This window comes from Bos javanicus, chromosome 10 (genome assembly GCF_032452875.1).
Source record: "Bos javanicus breed banteng chromosome 10, ARS-OSU_banteng_1.0, whole genome shotgun sequence".
NCBI lineage: Eukaryota > Metazoa > Chordata > Mammalia > Artiodactyla > Bovidae > Bos > Bos javanicus.
This window is the reverse complement of record NC_083877.1, coordinates 15095810-15119227: the sequence shown is the minus strand read 5'-3', so window position 1 is coordinate 15119227 and position 23418 is coordinate 15095810. Positions and strand designations below refer to the sequence as shown.

Here is a 23418-nt window from a genome sequence, read left to right as displayed (position 1 = left end):
AGCATAAACACGAAAGACAGGGAGGAGAATTAACTTTTCTGGGAAATATGGGGGCACTTCCAGGAGACCTAAGGTCTTCAGGTCTTCAAAACACCAGCTGCTCTCTCCACCAACATTCAAGAGCTCTTAGCATCCGTATTCTCCCAAAATAAGACATTAGACTTTTGGCTTTAAGCCCCAAGATGCCAGGCAGCCTGTAATTGACACAGCTGGCTTAATCATGCTTCTTTTCTGGCAGAATGACTCGCTGCAACCACGCCTCACCCCAAACATGAAGTGGCCGGTTTCTCCACCACACGCGCCTTGGGTGGTTGACTTAATGCAGCCATTAGCAGTGAGTGGCCCTGTCTTCACCACACTGGCCTTTGTTTCATCTTCAACTAGTGTCACATTGCCCTTTATTCTGCACTACTTCTTACCATTAAAAAAAAAACAAACCCAAGTTATCCTTATATTACTATTATTGTCAACTAGATCCCTCTCAAAGGACAGTCAAGCTCAATCGACCACATTAAATCTGCAGAGTGCTTTTGTGTCACTGTCTCTTCCACTAGCTTTGACATCGCGCTAAAGTAGGGCAGCATGTTCCACACAGAAGCTGAAACCGGAACAGAGGAGCTTCGCCGGAGTAGGGAGGGTGAGAAGCCTGGCACTTGGCCTCTGAAACTGTTCAAGAAGATACAGGCTAAAATGTACCTAGCAAACACACGAGGCTCAAAGCAGGGTATGAGCAGAAAAATGTTTTTAAAGAAGCCGGGGGAACCACTGCTTAAGGACTCATCCTTTCTGTCAGCTGCGCATGTTCTTCGTCCCTATCTCCCCGGCACTATACTAAAAATGATGATGGTAAAGTTTTCTGAAACATTTTCAGAAGGTGGCCCAAGCCAGAGTTCCAAAGTAACATCGTAAACTTTTAAAATTAAAATTTGTTGCCAGATAAAAATAAATTAAAATTTGAGGAAAAATAGAAAATCGGATTCAAATAGGGGCATCTAGCTGGACAAAAAGATGATCATGGGCAGAGACCATAGTCCTTATTGTCCATAAGGTCCACATGGCCCATTTAAGGACCATAGTCCTTGTACGTGGTATAGAACATCCCTATACGTCCTATGCCTATAACACCCCTAACACAGTGCTGACACACGGTAGATGCTGGATAAGCCCCAATTCCTGAGTTTTTTCCGTTGGTTAGGGCCAGAGCAAACCCCAGTCCTGCTCTCCGGATGAACTGAGCACACCAGATTTACCAAGCACAGGCAAATTAGAACAAATAATTTTGTCTAAGCTTGCCCAAAAGCCAAGATTTTGTGAGCCACCTGAAGTTTTTATCTCATACTGAAGTTTTATAGATCAAGTACCTGACGAAATATATTCCTGCCAGCATTTTCTTTTATCTGGGCATCTGTTACTTTAATACAGCAGACATTACTTGAAACACAGAGGAAAAAAAAAGAAGAGAGATGCTTTAGAATTTGTCTGATTTCTGCAGTCCAGTCGATACTGCTGCCCAGCAAAGATCCGGCAGAAATCCTAAGGTGAGCTTCTCTGGCACTGGTGTGTTGGTCTTGCAGTGAAAGAGCACGGGTCAGTGGGTCAAGAAGCCCCAAGCCTGCCCCAGGCTCTGACACTTGGGCCTTGCGAGACCTCGGATGAACAACTCACTTCTTTGTGAGCCTGTCTTCAACTGTAAAGTGAGAGAGTTGCCCTAAATGATTTTTCAGACCGCTATAAAGGGACTCCCTAAATCAAATTGTGAAAGCAAACAGTTGCAGAAAATGTGCTCTCATGTCACCCTTTAATATTCTTCTGGTAATCCCAACGACTGTATTAGGTAAAACAAAGAAATATGAGGTATGAATACTGGAAATGAGAAGGCAAAATTATCATTACTTGTAAATTATGATTAGTATACCCAGGACATCCAAATGAAGCAAAATCCATTAAAATGCCTATATCGAAACATTAACATTTGGAAGTATATAAATGGAAGAAAGGCTCCTATCTACATTATAAACAAAAAAACTAATAATAATATATTTTCAAGACCTTCTAAAAATAAACTTCTAAAAAAATTTCTGGCTTGGGGACTTCCCATCTTGCAATGCAAGGGACATGGGTTCAATCTCTGGTGGGTGATCTAGGATCCCATATGCCACAGAGCAACTAGGCTGGTGTGTGAAAACTAGCATTTGAGTGCCCTGACTTCTGAAGCCCACACACTCTGGAGCACGCACACAACTAGAGAATCCTTGTGCCACAGTGAAAAATCCTGCATGCCACAACAAAGATCGCTCATGGTGCAACTGAGAGCTGACACAGCCAAATTAATTTAAACAATCTTTTCTGGTTAGAGAAAAAAAAAGACAAATGAAGAAACATCAGCCTCACGAAGATTAGTCCTTAACATTGACCAGGCACCTTGGTTTTAGGCACTACGTTAAGAATATTAATTCTCCCATTTGCTCACTACAACTTAGATATTATTGTCCCAATGTAGAGAAGCTGAGGCCAACATCGAAAAGCAACTTGCCCGAGGTCACAGAGCCCAGTCAATACTCCTCAGGGTCCCACCACACTGCCAGGTCAACAGAGTAGAACAGAGAAGCCAGAAACAGATCCAATTACTTTACGGGATTTGAACTTATGATTCAAATCAGTGGAAAATAAAAGAGTTCTTGGCTAGCTGGATACTTAATCAAAATAAATTCCAGGTAGATAAAAAGATTTAAACCGAAGAACACGAGGAGAGGAGGAAGAGGAAGAGGGGGGAAAAAAAGAGGACCGAAGAGAGACGTGGGAGGGAAAAGCCATAAAAGCACTAGAAGAGAACACGGGTAAAAAAAGGTGCATGAACTTGAAGTGGAGACAACTTTACAAGCAAGATACAAAATTCAGTAGATATAAAAACTACTGTATTTAAACTACAAACTGTGACATATGAGAGAAAATTTCCTTACATTACCAAGGAATTTCTAACACATAGCAAGAAAAAGACCACAGTGCCCAAAAGCAAACAAATTTAAAAGGTCAGTAAATATATGTCAACCTCAGTCATAATAAAGGAACTCAAATCAAAACCATGAAATAATGTTTCCCATCATCTTAGCAAAAGCTGAATGATGAGATAACATCTGATGTCAATAAGGATGTCAGGAGATGGAAGGCAACTGGTTCGCCTCTGTCAGGATTTTTAACACTCAGTTACTAAACCAGAAGTTCCAGGGCTAGAAATGAGTTTGTTCTATGAAAAACACAGTACACAAGGATGTTCCCTGACTGAAATAGTATTTAGAATATCGATGAGCTGAAAACCTAAAAATCCAACGGGAAGGCCTGGTTAAATAAAGTTTAAGTTCATCCATAGAATTAAATGCTGTAAATTTGTTATTTAGAAAAAAAATCTATACATACCAAAATGAAAACATGTCTAAGATATACTCAGTGAAAATGACAAGATGCAGAATAGTGTAGCAAAGTTAAAAGTCCATTTGCATTTTTAAAAGCAGGAGAAAAAATACATATATACACACAGAAGAATTCTGAGAAGCTACTCAAAAAAGTAATGAGTATCCTCTGTAGAGTCCAAATGGGAGGCAGAGAGAGATGAAATTTTTTTTTACTATTTGAATTTTTCTTATCTGAACTTTCCCCCATGTACACATATAACTTTCACAACTTTTAAAAAATGAATTCGACAAAATATCATCTCAACACTGAACAATAAAGACACACACTTCAAGGCAGTTTTTTTCAAACATTTACTGAACACAAACACCATTTTTTCCTTTTACACAGCAATATTGTTAGTTTCAAATTAGCTGGGCTATTAGGACTATCGATTACTACGAAATTAAAAATGATTCTACATGTCAAACTCAAATAGAAAATGTCATGCAATATATAAATCACTAACAGACCTCTGGTGCAGTCAGCAAGTTTACTATGTTTATTAAAGTCACGTAAATGGTTGGACAAAAGTGCACAATAGGATGACATCACTGGTTTGTTATAAATCACAGTGAATTACTAGAATACAACAATGGGATTCTTCTATGTGGAGGACTGCAGGATGAGGTGAGTGTTATAAAAGATAGGCTCTTTCACCGTGTTAAGCCAGTCAGATTTTACTCTTCAGCTATGTACGTCTGAAAAGACTGGTTAGCAAAGCTAATATTTTCTCCCTCATCTTTTCTTCCCTACCAATTAACTAAGCAACAACAAAAAAGGCCATGCACAAATTTTACAACACCTGATAAAAAACAGATACAAAACCTTGTTCATTTCATCACTTGGCAAAGCTTGTATCTTCCCTCCTTCATTTTTTTGATTAGGCCACTCAACACGTGACTTACCCCTAAATGAAAAGCTGTTAATTTAGCAAGTCTCACCCCTGCACACACATCAAGATACACTCCCCATAACCATTAAGTCAGTGTTCCTTCCCTACACAGTAACACAAATGAACACACCACAAACCTAGGACTAGAGACATTTACTTTACAGTTTTAAAAATTAATATATCTATCGCCACTATCCATGTAGTATTTATTTCAGATCCCACATTTGGAGAAGATACTGTACTACCCAGCCCATCTGAAGATTTGGGCAAATCTGCCAGGAATGTACGAGAAAGCCCGGCAATGTGCCATACACACTAGGAGCTCTCTACCTTCCAGAGAGGGTATCCAGAGCAGGGCTGTGCATTTTCAGAGCAGGAGTAAACACACAGCTTAAAATCTTATGGACTAATAACTTTTCATAGAGCAAAAGGCAGTTTTGTTTTAACCCATTTTACAGTATAGTCAGTGAGGAAAACGGAACAGTCATCTGTACATTGACACATCTGGCTAGCCTGAAAGGAATACTCAAGGTTTTTACAGAAAATCTACCATAAAAGCAAGTCCTTTATACTTTTATCCATCTCCTCTCTAGTTCAATCACTGGCTGCTTCTAAAGCCAGCAAAGCAATCCAAGGTGCAGTAACTCACTCCTCACCCTGCCCCTTGCCCCAAGAACTGTTTCTGCTCGAATAATCCAAAGCAACCTTATTCCTAAAGTAGCTGCCTCAGCTGAGGTGGTGACTAGTGACAGGGTATTGTTCCCTTGGGATCTAATTTTCAAAAACACTTGCCAGATGCAGAGTTGATACTTCTGCAGCTGCTGGCCCCAAATCACATTTTACTTCAAACAGTGCTAGCAGACCTAAGTTTCTCATAATTACCAAGTTACTAATCAACTATCAGAGTAATGAAATAAAACCCTTCCCAGAAACAAACAAGACCAAAGCTTGCTTTTTCATTGGCTTGTTGGCTGGTTGAAGTTTACACAGCAAAAAACCTTAAGATAGTTGGACTGTGGCCTACGAGAAAGCAATCCAGGGTAGACTGAAAACAATGTTGTTTCAGAGTTCTTAGGTCAAAAATTTCTCTTTTATCAGTCTAAGGATGGATTTCTTGCCCATTCCTTGAACTATACAGTTACCTAAACTCAAGAGATCAATTTTACCAACTCTTAAGTGCAAAACCCACCCAGGTTTCACATGGTTTGCCCAGGCATTCATCCACCTGGGTCTCTAATTCAAATTTATACGACAATTATTAAGCAAGAAGTTTTGATTGAATTTGTAATGTTATCAAGGAAGATTTATAATCTAAAACACAATTCTACCAATAATAAACACAAAAGGACAAAAGTGGCTAAAAAAAAGCAATAGCCCAGAGTTCTCAGAGAAGCTGAGATACAGAACTATCACCTTACGTATTTATTTCCCTTTAAAAAAAAAGAAACTTAAGTGTGGGAAGGGTTTCGCTAAACACATTTTAAAATAATTCTATCAAAAACAAATTTAAAAAAAAAACAGGCATGTAGATCACTTGTTTCAAGAATGGTTTTATACAGGTGTTTCACAATACATATTTGGATTTGTTTTACAAGACAGAATTAGATCCTTAGCAATATAGTGAACAATGTACTGCTATAGTATAGTTAAAAAAAAAAATCTCAGTTACCATTAGCAAAATTCATAATCTATCCCACTGTCTTCAAATTCAACTTTGTCAGCATTTCAATCAGCAGTTTTACTCTTTCCAGCATTTGGTCCTCCCTTCTCAAAAACACTGAGTACCATTAAATTTCGTTGCCTGAATATGTACAGATAATCATTATTCTCATTTAATAAGTACGTAATACCTAAAATAGTTCTCATCCTGGGTAGCCAAAGGGATGAAATGTTTTATAAAACATGCAACATTATCTGATATTTTAAGTTCTGATGTTTAAAAATCATATGCATTAATAACGGAACCAAGTAAATACCAAGTGTCACAGCTGTTCCTCAGACTGTCAAATAAGCAGGCCTTGAAGTCTGAAAAATACAGTGTCTGATCGGAGCTGCGAAAAAGGTGTGATTCACCCACCTGGAGGATGAGCATTTTCTCTTTCAGGCCACGAGAGTTGCCAAGAGCAAGGTACACTAGTTCCTTGATTCACACCAGAAAGATCAAGGCCAGTAATTTTCAAATTAGGGATCAAATACCTCCCTTTAGACCATCCTAAAAACCTTTCTTGTAAAAATCCCAGGTTAGGAAAACAGAAGTAGATTACTATGGCAGAATTCACCATCAAAACATTTCCTAATTGAAGCAAGAAGACACGCAAAGTATAACTACAGCAACAGTAAAAGGATCCTGCATTCTTGGGGGAATAGGTTTTTAAAGTCCCCCATCCATTCCCTCCCATCCTTCAGAGTATCTCATTTCATGGGGTATCTCTATTTTATTTAAGGCCCTAGGTGCTGATTTTGGCTTGGTCACTCTCTTTTATACTGATCCAGCTGCAACCTTTTTCTTAGACTTCACAAAGCAATATCTATACATAAAATGTTAACTGAAATCTTGTTGTTTTTTAAGTTTATATCTGATGTTGCTACACCATTATAATGCTTTTCATTAAAGAAAAAAAGCTGCAGGTCTTCACTTACAGTACCATGCACTATGAGTAGCTAAGGCATTCATTTGGCACTAGAGAAAAAAATACAGATATAGCTAATTTTACTTATCATTTTTAACATTGAAAGAAATAGGTATGTACCCTTGAATTTCTGTGATGCTTAAAGATAATCACAGAATATTCTTTTAGTCTGACAGTCAAAATGTTGCCATTAAAACAAAACCAAAACCATAAAGACCTCTGTACAGCCTGTCAGAATAAGTGACATTTTCTGGTTCCAAAATTTGCTGCCCTCAGACAGAAATAACTTTCAAAATGGCAATGAGAATTATTTTCATCATCAAAAACACTGAATCTATACCACTCTAGTGATTTTTCTACTTCTTATCACAGACTAAATGAAGAAAGTGAAAAAAATATCCCAGTTCCTTTTCACCTGTCATAAAAACCTTAGGGAGGCACAAATAATGCCCTCTGGAAAAGTAGTTTTCAATTTGAAAAGATACCACACAAGAAGAGAGGAAGAAGGGGACAAAAACAGAATGTATAACTGTAATGTGACAACTTGCTTCATAGGAGAAAACACAGTAATCATAATAATTTTTACATGTCTGTGAGCTGAGTCAAATGTTGACTGCTGGAATTTAGATTAACCACATCAAAATGTCTATGCATTTTAGAAGCCAAGCCCAAAGGCAAATAGTCCATCAATATTCTCTGAAAAGTTGCTTAAGATTACTATTTTGTATGTATCACCGAGCATAATTCAACAATTTCAATGGATTTAACTTTATGCATTTTTAACTATTATTAAGTTAGCACATTTTTCAGATTAATCTGCAGCTATACTTTTTAAAAATCCTCCCGATGTCATAATATGTTGTATCATTTCACATAAATAATGGAAGAGTGGAAACCACCTATCACAGTTTGGCATGTGCAGAACATGTGGATACTCCATTACTTTTAATGCTTCTTTTAGTTGTTTTCCTTCATGAAATCCTCAAAACTGCTGCAAAGGGTAACACGCTGACACAGGCTTAACAGAAATGCTTTTCTAGGCAATTTTGGTAAAACATTTATCAATTTTAAATCATAAATGTCCCTTGTTACATAAACAAAATATTTTATATTCCTTAAAAAAAAGAAAAAAAAAAATAGCTAAGTGACCAATATCCAAACACCTTAAGATTATAGTCAAACCTAAACGATGTGGCTTTGTTTAAAGTGTATTTGAAATCAATAACCATATGAGGCAAGAAGACCAAATACAAAACCAAGGAAGGACAAGTAGGGAGGGAGGGTAGTGGGAAGAAAAGTACAATTTATGAACACATAATTCTATTGGCTGTGATTAAAGTCCTTTACTTTTTAGCACCACATTAAACGATTTTACATATCCAGTCACTTAATGAAATCCAACAAACTCTTCAAGAGTTCTGGGGATCTGGTCTTGGTAGTTAATGTCATTAGCCCGAACTGCCCGGGCAGCCAGGCACTTGAGACTCATCTTCATTTGAGTTTTAAGTAGTATTTCTGATACCCCAGTTGTACTTTTGTCTAGCGGAGTTTTATTCTGTTTATTTGTCATGTCAGTGTGAGCGCCAGCTTCAACTAGACTAATGATGATAGAGTGCAAGGTCAAAAAATCACTGATGGGCCTGTTGTACTGAACGATAATGTGAAGGGCGCTGTTCCCTTCATTGTCCACTGCATTCACCTCAGCACCACAGTCCAGCAGGAGCTTTGTGACAAGCGCGTTCGGAAAGCTGCATACGTCATTGGTGTGGAAATCATCAACTGGGGTATTTGAGTTGACGGCTAGATGCAGCAGGGTGAAGCCTTCACGAGTTCTGGGATCCAGGTGAATCAGGTTGTAGATCTGCTTGTTAATTTTGCACTGATCTTCTTCACTGCACTGTGTTTTGGTGGAGATGCACACTAAATACAGAAAGGTATAGAGGTTACATTCATAATTGTCCATAGCACTGTGGACATCAGCATCTGGAATATTTTTTACTCTGTTCATACTCTGTTCTATTTCCAAAACACTGCATCTCAAAACACATTCTATGTCTGGGGCCTTCACAGTTTCATTTAAATGTATCATCTGTGAAAAAACTTGGGCAAATCGAAGAAGATCCTTATGGGTATTTCTGTTACCTTTCTGTCTGAGGTGCAGGGCATGAAGCCACAACTTGATACACTGTTCGAATTCCATGTTATCTGCATAAACAGCCCCCCTGTAAATGATGGGATGGGAAACATCAATGTTGTCGGCACCTAAAATCCGTTCCCGAACAATGAGGCCTTCCATATGAAGAGCATCTCTGTCTTGCCGAATGGATTCCAGTTCCTGAGGATTTCTACATTCAGTTCTATTCCCATAAGCATGGATTGGTGGGAGAACCTCTTTCTCAAGAATGTTATCACCATCTTGAAACCTCTCCAACATAGCTAAATATAAATAGTGATATGTCTTCATGATGTCGTAGTTCTCACGATCATTTGCAAAGGAGGCACCCAAGAGCTCCAAAGCTTCAATCCGACTTCTCCGGTCACAATCAGCATGAGAGAGCAACAGTTCGACAACATCAGCTTTACAGCTTTCAGCAGCCACTTTTAATGGCGTCATCCCGTGGCCGTTCACTACTATAGCAGCACGCCATTTTATCAGCTCCTTCACGATGTCTATGTGTCCAGCTTCAGCTGCAAAATGCAATGCTGTGGCTCCACAATGTGCTTTAGCATTCGGATCAGCACGCTGTTCTAAAAGATACCTGACCACGTCGGTGTGTCCCTTGTAGGCCGCAATCATTAGGCAAGTGTTGTCATACTTGTTGGCAATGCTGATGTTGGCATTATTTTCGACCAAGTATTTCACAATGTCCAATCTGCCATCAAAGCATGCTGCCCGCAGCGGGGTTGAGTTAGTTACTGTGGTGTGGTTCACGTTGGCTCCATGACTGACTAGAAGCTTAACAACTTCAAAGTGTCCCGCTCCTGCTGCACACCAAAGAGCAGTGGCACCATCAATGACATACCTATTCATGAAAAGACAAACAGTTAGAAAATGGGGTCACCTGCCCTAATACAAACTTACAGGATGTAATCATTTACACTGACCCCAAACCTCAGTCTACAGAGCATTAGGTAAACATTAGTTTTGGTGAAAATAAAATCAGGTAATTTAAGTAAAGCACTCGGCATAGTACTTGTATCTAGTATGAGCTCAATAAATGTGAGCGATTATTAGTATTTCCACAGTATAAAGACTTAAAGAAAAAATAAAAAGAGTCACCGACTTTCTACTAGCAGAAGTACATAAATTTCAGAAAACAGGGAAAATGTACAGAGTTTTGTAATTTCTTTACCACCAAGCTGATTCCCTGGCTCTTAGACAAGCACAGAACGTTCCTCCCTCCCAGCACCCTCAGGTACCACAGTTTCTCTCGGTACTTCAGTAGGAAAGCCATCACAATCTGTGTGTTAATGCTGTTAGACACTGCGTTAAGAAGAAAAGTATTTGAGCAGATAATTTTACCTAGGATTATCTAAACTAGTAACTATGTACATACTCTACTAAAGCAATGAGAATGAAATAATTACTGCTAATTACAACATGAATGATACAACACAGGTCAAATTATATATTCTATGAAGTAAAAAAAGTACAATCCACTTGGTATAAAAAATATCATAGTTCAACTAACAATCAAATACTGTCTATCACTTCTGCTGAAAATAAAAGCCACACTTTTAAACATCCAAGCGTCCAATAATCCAAGCAATTACTTCTTCAGTTTAAATAATGAAGCAAAATTTCTATAAGTAAAAGCATTCTCAGTAACAGCTACCTATACGGTTATCTATGGGGGAGAGTGTAGGATTGATTCGGAAGGGGCTTAAAGCTACTAGCAATGTCCTGTATTTTGAACTGGGTAGTGGCTACATGGGTGGATATTTAGGGGAAAAAATTCATCAAATTGCATAAGAAAGATCTGTACATTTTACTGTATGGAAAACAGTCCTCAAAATAAATTTGAATACTTCTGAAGTTTCTTTTTAAAATTTCATTTTTTAAATGTCATTTAATTGTTAATTAATTTGGTAAACTAAAGAATGAATCAAGAGGGGGTTCCCTGGTCATCTAGTGGGCAAGAACCCACCTTGTAATGCAGGGGACACTGGTTAGATCCCACAAGGGATCCAGGAAGATTCCACAAGCTGCAGAGCAACAAAGCCCGTGCACCACAACTACTGAGCCTATGCTCTAGAGCCCAAGAGTCGCGACTACTGAGCCCCCGGACCACAGCGACCAAAGCCCGGGAAGCCTACCTAGAGCCCACAATCCCCAACAAGAGAAGCCACCGCAATGAGAGGCCCGCCCACCACAACTAGAGAAAGCCCACGTACAGCCACGAAGACCCATCAGAGCTAAAGAATAAAAATAAACAAACAAATCTTAAAAAGAATGAATCAAGAAAATAAGACGCACATCAGTTGAAATGTTTCGGTGGTTGCCAACTGTAGCTTTTGCAGACAATTTAGTTTAATTAAAATTCACTTATTACATCTTTACTGTCATGATTATAATCACAAAATTCAAAAGTTTTTTTTTAAAAAAAGTTTTCTTTCAGTCAAAAAAAATACAATTTACAAAAGCCCCAGAAAATACCAATGTCTAATAGTATATCTGATAAAAAATGTACAAGACCTCTACTCTATACTGAAAACTATAAAACATTCCTGAGATAAATCAAAGACCTAAAGAAACGGAGAAATAGTTCATGTTTATTGTTTTGGAGATTCAAGAATGTTAAGATGTCAATTCTCCACCAAAATAATCTACAGATTCAATGCAATCCAAATCACAATCCCAGTAGGCACGTGTGTGTGCATGCATCCACGTGTGTGTGGAAACCGAAAGCCAACTCTAAAATGTATAGAGAAATACAAAGGAAGGACCCAGAACAACCAAGATAATCTTGAAAGAAAAATAAAGTTGGAGGACAAAATACAGTAAGATGGTGTGTCACTGGCACAAGGATAGATAAATACTAATCAAAAGAAAACAACCAAAAACCCCACCCTAGGAATAGATTCACATATACAGGAATACAGATTAATGACAAAAGGTCCACTGAAATTCAGGTACAAAGTATGGTCTTTTTAATAAATAGTGAAGAAGCAGCCACTAGACATCTGTTTGGAAAATAATTAACCTTGACCCTACTCACAAAAATTTCAAAGTGGCAAAGACCTATAATATGCAAAACAAAACAATAAAAGCTTCTTAAAAAAAAAAAAAAAGACTATCTTTATGACCTTGGGGTTGATGATTTCTTAAACATAATGCAAAAAAAAAAAAAACCATAAAAGAAAAAACCTGATTAGACTTCAAAAAATTAAAAAAATTTTTTCAAGAAAGTGACCAGCAATCCACTCACTGGAGATACCTACAATCGATTATCTGACAAATCACTAAAAAAGCAAACAACTCCATTTGTTAAAAAAATGTGAAAAGACTGAACAAGTATACTTCAAAAGTATATATTCAAACAACCAATAAACATATGAAAAGATAATTACTCAGCAAGGAAATGCAAATTAAAACCAGGAATTACCAATACACACTCACCAGAACTGATGAAATTAATAATACTGACATGACAATACTAAGTATTGACCAGGATGTGAAGTAACTGAAACCCCTCCTGTTGATGGAAATCTTTAGTGGGAATATAATCTGGTTCAACCACTTTGGTGGTTGACTGCTTGATAAAGTATTAAACATACATCAACCCTACGAGCCAACAGTCCCACCCCTTGGTATATACTTAAGAGAAATGAACGCAAATTCCACCAGAAGACATATACAAACATGTTCATACTAAAGTAATTTATAATAGTCAAATACTAAAAACAACCAAATATCTGTCAACAGGATAAATAAACTGCCATACATTCATATCATGTAACATTATAAGACATTTTAAAAATACTTATACATGCAACTCAGTGGATGACTCTCATAGATACCGTGTTAAACAAAAAGAAGCCAGACAGAAAAAAAACAGAGTACACTGTATGATCCATTTATAGGAAGTTCAAGTATAGGCAGAACTCATCTACAGAGACAGAAGTCAGAATAATCATTGCTTCTGGGAGGGGAAGGGAGAGGAAGTGACTGAGAAAGGGCACAAGGGAAACTTTTAAAGTGACATCAATGTTCTGCCTCTTGATCTAGAAAGTGATTACATGGATGTAAGCAAATTAAAATTTTATAACATTTATACACTTAAGATTTATGCACCTTACTTGATATTATACCTTAACTAAAAATAGATATAATTTAAAAACAAAAGAGGCACAAGTCAATTTAAAGAAAAAATTTAAACACAGAGAGTTAGTAATTTCAATGTGTCAAGCACTGTAGTAAGCAATAGAGCACATTTAATTCTCATAATAACCTTCTCCCAATAATCCTATAAGGTAGATAACCATTATTAAGCCCATTTTAAAGACATATAACTAAAAGGCTTATATGAGATTAAAAATACAAAAATCTTTGGAAACTATATAATGCATCAAATGTAAGGAAACATAGTACACAACATTGTTCAAACATGTTTCCATTTAAAAGGCTTTTTTTCCCCAATCTCCTTATTAATGTAATCTACCCCAAAAATTGATACATAGTTAAAATAGTTATATTTACATAGTTACAAAAGTTTCCTTGCACTCCTTAAATATAAAAAATTGTTACATGCCAGGAATATGAACCTAAACTAAATAAAACTCAAGAACTGTTGTACTAAAATAAGCCTTCACATATATTATCTTTAACTTTTGCAATAACCATATAAGATAAATAGGACCTCCATTTTAAAATGAAAAAAAAAAAAGACAAAAAGTGATTAAAATTTTTTTTCTGGCCTCAAATTCCCCACTACTAATGACATAAGGGAGAAGGAAATGGCAAACCACTCCAGTACTCTTGCCTGGAAAATTCCATGGATGGAGGAACCTGGTAGGCTACCATCCATGAGGTCGCAAACAGTCGGACACAACTGAGCGACTTCACTCTCTTTCTATAGTTCCTTTCGGAGAAGGAAATGCCAACCCACTCCAGTGTTCTTGCCTGGAGAATCCCATGAATGGAGGGGCCTGGTGGGCTACAGTCTATAGGATTGCGAAGCGTCGGAAACGACTAAGCAACTAACACACACACACACACAATGACATAAGATTAAAAGTTAGATTACAAGAATATACTTCACTTGGGCTTCCCAGGTGGTTCAGTGGTAAAGAATCTGCCTGCAATGCAGGATACGCAGTTTCCATCCTTGGGTCAGGAAGATCCCCTGGAGAAGGAAATGGCAACCCACTCCGGTATTCTTGCTTGGGAAATCCCATGAACAGAGGAGCCTGGTGGGCTACAGCCCATGGAGTCGCAAAAGAGTTGGACATGACTTAGCAACTAAACAACAACGTCACTTGGTTTTTATAATCATTTAATACTTTTTCCAATGTAATCTAATAATTTCCATTTTCCCTATGGTAATATGACAGAAGCCTAGAAAAAGTTTCAATTATCTATTTTTATTGAGGCAATAAAAATTTTGAAATACTTAATGACAAAAATATTCACTGCAGAATGTCCTTCAGGAACATTACCCTTAGTAATTTTTAAATTTCTACATCTTAATCAGCATTAAACAGATTAAAAGGACTAATAATCCTAACACTTATATGACACTTTTTGTCCATAAAATACAGCTAAAGTTATAGCTGCATACTGCCTCAAAACAAAATACCAAAAATATTTACTTTCTATAAATATTTCTAGAAAGTAAAAAAAAATATAATCAAATAAATGCAATATTTACTTAATGAGTATGGGAGAAGCACTATAAAACACTGATCTTTCTGGTCTAAAATTGCAAATTTTAGGGGGTCCCTCATAGCTCAGTCGGTAAAGAATCTGCCTGCAATGCAGGAGGCCCAGGTTCAATTCCTGGGTGGGGATGATCCCCTGGAGAAGGAAATGGCAACCCACTCCAGTATTCTTGTCTGGAGAATCCCATGGACAGAGGAGCCTGGCAGGCTATGGTCTATGGGGTCACAATAGTCAGACACGACTGAGTGACTAAGCACACACACACATATGTATTTCATCTGAAAAATCAAGAAACTTTAATCTGGCATTCACCTTTTAAAATAAAATGTATAAAAATAACATTTCTGATCACAAACCTAAACTCATCTATTGTCTGGTTCAAGCATTTGAAATGAAAATAAAAATTCATTCAGTGTAAATGATCAACACTTTATTTTAACCAAAGTCCTAAAATCATTTATTAGATAATATGTACTTCCTTGAAATATACACTGGAAATGACTTTCTAAATGAAGTTAAGTGACACTGTGCCCCTACAGGCCTTTCCTCTACCTGAACATTTAAGGATTTGTACTAGCACTGACTTTAAAAGAGCACTCAACCAAATTCCCAGAGGTCCTGTTCTCCTTCCTATCCATGTCAGCAGACTTCTTCTAGGACAAGAGTTTCCCATAAACTCTGGCACTGCGCAGTCAGGCCCTCAGAACGCAAACCAGCACAATATTCCAAGATCACGTGACGCCTCTCCTTTGTTCTGGTCCATTTCTGTAACACTCTTAACAGCTTCCCATTCTACAACTAAAAGTTCTTCTTTTCATTCCTATTCATGTAACTTTTCTTCTTACCCCCTCATCTATGTCAACTTTAATCTTAACAGAGTAAGCCATAAGTAAAATAATCTCAAATGTTACCTAGGTGGGTGGCTCCTTCCCACTTGAGGCTCTATTATGAATTCACTTTAGTCTTCCAAGGTTTTATAGATGTTTTTGGACAGAATATAGACTTTTTAAAAGAAGTTATTGTAATATCTGTGTATGTCTCTCTCACACACACACAAAGGATTGTATCAAACCCATTATCACAGATAATTATTATCAATTATCTGTTGATAATTATCTGATAATTTATCTGATAATTATCAATTATCAGATAAATATTGTATCAAACCCATTATCACAGATGCTGTTGCTTAAGATGAAGCTAAGAAGTGAGTTTTTTTTTTAATATTAGGCAAACAATGGGATAGGTGATGAACAGTCTGGCAAAAAATTGTGAAGATGATACATAAATTACTAAAAATTAGGAAACACTAACAAGCTGGAATCAAGATTGCCGGGAGAAATGTCAATAACCTCAGATATGCAGATGACACCATTCTTATGGCAGAAAGTGAAGAGGAACTCAAAAGCCTCTTGATGAAAGTGAAAGAGGAGAGTGAAAAAGTTGGCTTAAAGCTCAACTTTCAGAAAATGAAGATCATGGCATCTGGTCCCATCACTTCATGGGAAATAGATGGGGAAACAGTGGAAACAGAGTCAGACTTTATTTTGGGGGGCTCCAAAATCACTGCAGATGGTGACTGCAGCCATGAAATTAAAAGACACTTACTCCTTGGAAGAAAAGTTATGACCAACCTAGACAGCATATTCAAAACCAGAAACATTACTTTGCCAACAAAGGTCCGTCTGGTCAAGGCTATGGTTTTTCCTGTGGTCATGTATGGATGTGAGAGTTGAACTGTGAAGAAGGCTGAGCGCAGAAGAATTGATGTTTTTGAACTGTGGTGTTGGAGAAGACTCTTGAGAGTCCCTTGGACTGCAAGGAGATCCAACCAGTCCATTCTGAAGATCAGCCCTGGGATTTCTTTGGAAGGAATGATGCTAACTCCTCATGCGAAGAGTTGACTCACTGGAAAAGACTCTGATGCTGGGAGGGATTGGGGGCAGGAGGAGAAGGGGACAACAGAGGATGAGATGGCTGGATGGCATCACTGACTCGATGGACGTGAGTCTGAGTGAACTCTAGGAGTTGGTGATGGACAGGGAGGCCTGGCGTGCTGCGATTCATGGGGTCACAAAAAGTCAGACACAACTGAGCGATTGAACTGAACTGAACTGAAGCTATTTCAGCCCACAGAGAACCTGTCTGTCCCTATCTGGCCATGGGTCTCAATTGAAGGGTTGGCTAAGTACCTCTTAAAAACCAGTCCCTGAGGGGTGAGTGAGCTTCATATTAACACCTCATTCAGACTAACATTTTCACAATGTCTGGAATGCGCGTAAAGTGAAATCATGACATTTGCAAATAACACTTTCTTCCTCTACTTCTGAAATGCCTAAATGACTAGAACAAACTGCAAAATAATCCCAGAATGGTGTGAGTGGGCAGAAAGGTGGCCACTAATTTCAGTTCTTCTCTTTTGTTAATTAATTTGTAAGCTCCTCAAAAGCAGAAACTTTGTATTTTTTTCTGTATCTTCCACAGTATGTGTGGGGCACAGTGCCAGGCCCATCACAGTCATTTGGCAAGTTTTAAAAAAACTAAACTACTTTGACAGAGCAGCTAATGAATCCATAATTGTAATAACACATAAACAAAAAAAGACAGACTGAAGAAGGCTCAGACAAAATGTCCAATGATAGGAATGTTTGCAATTCCAGTCTCACCAGTCTCTTGATATTTTACATGACAATCACCAAAACCTGACCTCCACCTCACTCCAGTCTCCCACAATCTTTCTTAATTTCCCAGGCCTGAACCGCTCCCTGCAGCAGCACTGAAACACGTGTGACTGCAAGCGCACCATGTTGCTGCTCCTCTTCTTCACCTTCTACTTTCTATCCTTTAAGACTGAGCTCAAACATCACCTCAGCTGTGAAAACTTCCCTGCTTCTCCCAGGCAAAGCTGAGCACTTCCTCTTCCTGCATTCCCTCAGTAGTCCAAAAGATTCCTGTAACCCTAAATGGCATGGCATCTATTACTCATTTTCACCAATCTTTCCCCTCCCCACTGCATCTTAATCCCTCCCACCCAGAGCCACCTCACTGTCTTCCTGGGAATCGTATGTTACTCATCTCTGCATACCCAATCCCTACTATATAGAGCCTGGTACACAGTAGGTGTTCAAAATATGCTTGCTTACTAAACTTAATTTCACTGGTCAGTGCAAAATACGGGGCAAGATAAGCCACTATGAAGGCTCAATGCTACATTCCTTATCATTTCAGGTTCTGTTAATTGCCACCTCAAAATACCTCTGTGACTTAAGAAAGATAAGCAAAGCTTTTTCAAATGCTTTAGAAAAAAACTATTTTTTCTTGCCACTATTCTCTCCTCATCAAAATAGGCCTCAGCAATCTCCTTAGCAGCAGTGGATCCAGCAGCTGTTACTGCAGAGATTCATAGCTCAGTGGATGCTTGTGCTTATACAACTGGAATGGTGCTCGAAGTTCAGAGGTCATTCTACTTTGCTCCTCCTCTGTGTATAAGAAAGGCTGTGGGAATGCAGAGAGTTACAAAAAGGACACAGAAGCCAGTAAAGAAAAACAAACAAGAATCAGGTTGCCAACGTCCAGAGAGGTGGTACTAGAGATTAACCACCACTCACAGGATATCATTTCAGTAAAATGTAATACTCTGGAATATTTTCCTCTCATCTGAAACAGAAGAAAAAGCTCTTCTTATTTCAACTTAAAAAAAAAATCAATCAAAATTCAACAATGCCCTAGTCAACTCAAAGAAGAATTGTTTTTTTCAATCAGGTTTTATCCAAGCCGTATTCAATTATCAAAACTAAAGATACGTATCTTTATGCTTGGATCACATCTACCTCAAAAGAAGAAAACGCTAGAAGAGCTTACCTACTGACACAAGTCAACAAAAACAAATGCAATCAATGAAGTAAAATCTCCATGAAATTGTAATCTGTGAAACAGGTTATAACCATCCACACAGAAAAGATGTCAAACCTGACAATTCTGCATTCAACAATATGACACCTCAAAATATGTACAATTCAACCTAAATGGCAAATTTTAACTATGACAATATGCATTTTTGCACTCCCCACGTGGAATAACAGTAAATTATCAAGCTTCCCCAGAAGATGATGGGATAACAGTAATTTTAAAATGGCATCATGTTCTACACCAGGTCCTATGCTATTTTCGCAGCCAACATCTCTCTTCCCAGCAATGTGTAAGTCAGAATCATGGCTGGGGATGTCTGGCTGCGTGACAATCCCCCAAGAGGCTGAAGCTGCTGCTGGTTCTAGGGGCTTATTTTGACATTAAGGTCCCATAACCAACTAAGGGCTTTATCAGACACTCGAAGAGCTAAAAATTGGACGGTCAAATAATTCATCAATCAGAGGTTTCCAATGTCAGTTGCTGACCTTGTTAATTTCTGATCTCGGTTACAACCCCAGGCCTGACAGAGGGAAAACCTGAAACGCCTCTAGGTCCTCCATACTGCTTGTTCATACACCATCTAGCAGAGCACTGGTTTTTGCCTGCGTGCTCAGTCGTGTCCAACTATTTGCGACCCCATTCACTGGAGCCCGCCAGGCTCCTCTGTCCATGGGATTTCCCAAGCAAGAATACTGGAGAATACCTATTAGATATTAAGACAGAGGGTGTGGCTATTTACCTATAGAGGGAATAAGGGGTAGCGGCGATAAGGATGGGCAGCAAAACATGGAATGGAGTATCCGCCCTAGAAGATGAAGTGGTTATTAATGCGGCAGGGCAGGAGATGCAAAAACGGGAAAAGTGATACCTCCATTAAGTGAAAGAGTGGGACGGGAAGATCCATGAGGTGGTAGGTTCGCATGCGTTAGAGAGGAGGCAGGAGCTGGGATGTACCTACCCGTCGAAGCGGACGGTGCCAGTTTGCTGAGTCTGCACCCGGTAATGTTCTAACAGCAAGCGCACCACCTTAGCGTGCCCATTGCGAGCTGCGATGATGAGGGGCGTGGACCGCTGCCCTCCCTGCTGGCTGACATAGCCAAGCAAATAGCGGATGTCGCTTTCAGACCGGTTGAGAAGCAAGGCGGCCAGAGTCAGAACCTTGCCCTCGCTGGCCGCCTTGTAAACATAGCCAGCCAGGCCCTCCATGGCCGCCGCCAACTCCAACACCCGTTTGGTCGCCACTGCTGCTGCTGCCTTGCGCCCCCGGAGGCCGCGCTCGCCAGCGCTTGAAAACTGGGCCCTCACAGCCCATTCAACAGGGCGCCGCCGCCGCCGCCGCCGCGCCCAGGCAGCAGCGCGGCCCGGGGAGGGCTGAGACGCAGAGGTGGCCGAATGCCGCACGGGGCAGGTCTGCGATCCAGCCCGGGCAGGGAGGAGGGCGGTCAGGGCCGCCCCCAAGGCCCCAGGCGCCGGCCCTGGGCCGAGGGGATCTCCATGGCGGCCGCTGCCCCGGGCCTCAGGCCGGACCCCTCCTTCCTGCGGGCTGCGACAGGCGCGTGCCCGAGCTACGGGTCGCCGGTGAAATCCCAAGAGAGCCGCGCGCGCCCCGGATCGCGAAGGACCGCCGCGTTTCACCCGACCCGGCCCGTCAGGCCTAAGGCCTGAAACTGCCTAGTCCTCCGCCTCCGCTCTCCGCCCTCCCCAGGAAACCCGCAGGCCCTAGCCCACTGGAGCTCAGAAACGCCAGACGCAGTCGAAGGTTTCAGAGGTCCACGCCTGCGAAGGCCATCGGAGCGAGAGGGAACGCTGCGGCGCCAGCAGCCCCTGGGCTCGGGACAGGGAGGAAGGCGGGCCTCTGCAGACTGGGCCGAGAGGGGGAGGGTGCGACCAGGGGACGGTTAAGTCGGGTGTCTCTTCCAAAGCCTACCGGCTGGCAAACAAGGCCCAGTGAAGAAAGGTTCTGCTACGGAAGGCGGCCCGTACCCAGTTCGGCCCTAAAGTCCTCATTGCCCTTGCTGCTCGGAGCTTCCAACTCGTCCCCATTAGGCCCTACGGGTCCCTAGCCAGGGAGTGGTACAGAGTGAGACCACTGAACCGTTACTACTGGGGGGTGAGGGGGTGCGACTCGGGGGCCCTTCCCTTTGGGCCATAGACCTTTTGGGACCCTTCACTCGATTGGGGCCCGGGGAGGCGGGTACGCGGACCTGGCAGGGTCCACTTTGAGACCAGGGCGGTGTCTCTGAGCCCTAGAAATGAGGGAGGACTTTGGGCGTGGGCACGAGGCTTTGAGAAGGGACTGGAAGTCCGGCCTGTCCTCCCTGGAGAGGAGGATGAAGTGTGTGAGAAGGGAACAAAAAAAGGGCTCACCCTAGGACGGAGGGCAAGGCCTGTGTTCGCACAGACCAGGACTCTAATCCTGAGCCTGATGAAGCCTTCAGTTTTCTCCCATATCTCACAAGATTGTTAGGATTTGAAAAGATCATTCATCCAACGAATTTTAGAGGTCTGCTGTGTGCCAGGCTCTGCTTGGCTCTAGGGATTCAGTGATAGACCAGATGAACACAGTGCTCTTCAGGGACTGTGTTGTTGTGGAGAAAACAGACAACAAAGTAAACAAGTAATAGACAAGACTGGTTGAGTTTATATCACTATGATTTTGCTGTGAAGCAAGTGAAATAGAGTGATGGTGGGGTGGTGCTAATTTAGTGTGTGTGGTCAGATAAGACCTCCATGACAGGTAAGGAGAACAGGGGGTATTTTAGGCAGAGGGAAAGCTAGTACAAAAGCCAGGAGAGGGAGCAGTCTTGGGGAGTTCAGAAGCAAAGGTTAAGAGTGGCTTCAGCAGAGTAGGCCATAAGAGAGCGATAGGAGATGAAAGCTGGGTGCAGATCTAGCCCAATTACCCATGGTAAGTTTAAATTCTTCTCAAATCTGATGGGGGCATTTGATTAGTTTTAAACAAATGTAACAAGATATGGTTTATATTCTTTAAAAGATCAGTTTCTAGTAGGCAAGAGGCAAGGCAGGAAGGCCACTTAAGAGGAAAGGTTTGGGACTAGGATGGTAGGAGTGGAGGTGATGAAGCTGGTGGGGCAGTCACAAAAAGTCCAAGTTCAATATGGAGGTCACTCCCTCCATGCACACACAAAGGATCGTATCTACACCACCAACCCTAAAACACAAAGGACAATATCTAACATAGAGGAAGAGAAAATACATTTATTTCATCCCAAGGGACCAGGCTGGGCTCAGTTCACGTAAATTATTGCATGTGAACCCCACTATTCCAATCCTGGTTTGAAGGCCTCGTCTTTGGGGATTTGGGCCACTGCTCAAATTTTCTCTTCCACTCTACAGCACAGCTTTACCTATTTTCAGATCTCTATACTTTTTTTCCCCATATTAGACAAAAACAACATTGGAAATCAGAGCTGAAGATAGGGTTCTACTAGTAAAGTCTCTGAAGTAGCTGGTGGAAAAGAAGAGGAAGCTGGTTGTTCTCATTCCAGGGCTTCAAGATTGGAAAAAAATTCCAGTTCTTGCCAGGCTGACCCAGGCTTTCTGGCCTCTGGGCCAAATGTGGGATGTGGGACCTGGGGGCTCCCTTCCAACTGATTTCATTCCCAGGCTCTGTACAGAAATACCAGGCTCCTCCTATTCACGCCCTTTCTCTGTGTTTCCCTCTCTTCTTCCCTCTCTGTGTAGCCCTTTTCCCTGCATCATTCTTTTTAAACTCAACTTTTTGAAGGTGATTTAGAGGCAAGGCCCTTCTTCCCTTTGGTTTCATTTTCTGAAGGAGACATGATTCATCCAACTGTTTATTCATTGCTGAATCAGAAACTTTCTTCTTCCTCCTCTTGCCTTTTTGAGATGAAGTAGGGTTCTTCCTGGTGCTAACACCTCACTTCGGTGGTATCACTGGATGAGTGTTAGGAGGGGCGACTAAACCAAGAGTCATGAGAAGGGCTCAGAACTTGCACTTCGGGGCCTCCAGCCCCAGATGGGAATATCCTTCTGCTCCAGCAGCCCAAGGTCAGGAGCCTTCTTTGTTTATCACCATTGCCTAGTATCAAGTTCTGGGCTCCCTGGGTTGCCCAATAGCCATTAACTGACTGGAGACTATTTGGTTGCCTATATTTACCTGGGCTTGGAGGATGATGTATCTGTGGTCAGGCTGTGCAAATTGGAGAGAAGATGTATAAACACAACAAGGCTGCTTTTCCAAAGGCCAGTGCCCAGAAATAGCTCCTTGTTTTTCTGACCTATTCCCTTCCACTTTGACAGAAAACCACTGAGCAAATGATCAGTAATAAAATATAACTGAAAATAGTTGTATCCAGATGGAGATTGATTTGCTGATGACAGCAAATTGCAGCCTTCTACCTGGACAAAAGACAGGACCAACCTCCAGCGCTTTGCTTTCTGGGGATTGGAGGTGACCTGTGAGCAGAATTAGCTGTACTTTCCATAGGAACATTCATTTTTCCAAGCCAGGTTGGCCCAGCCTACAGCTCCAAGTCAGTGGTGTTTCTCAGATTTTGTTTAAAGCACATTCAAAATGTCATTTTTCAAGCACCAGTAAAGATACTTGTTTTAGTCCTATAAGTCTCCCACATACTCTAATGGAAGAGGATAACTTTGGGTATTGAATAGAT

The 23418-nt window shown here is 40.5% G+C and overlaps 1 protein-coding gene across 1 annotated transcript; it reads right to left on the bottom strand.

Annotated features, from left to right (window-relative positions):
* Positions 1–3926: 3926 nt before the first annotated feature.
* On the bottom strand, positions 3927–20654 carry FEM1B (fem-1 homolog B). The gene is made up of 2 exons (XM_061430183.1): positions 19722–20654; positions 3927–9995 (listed from the first exon to the last, which is right to left on the bottom strand). The coding sequence occupies exons 1-2, from the start codon at positions 19967–19969 to the stop codon at positions 8360–8362; spliced, it is 1884 nt and encodes a 627-aa protein (XP_061286167.1). The 5' UTR covers positions 19970–20654; the 3' UTR covers positions 3927–8359.
* Between the last annotated feature and the right edge of the window lie 2764 nt (positions 20655–23418).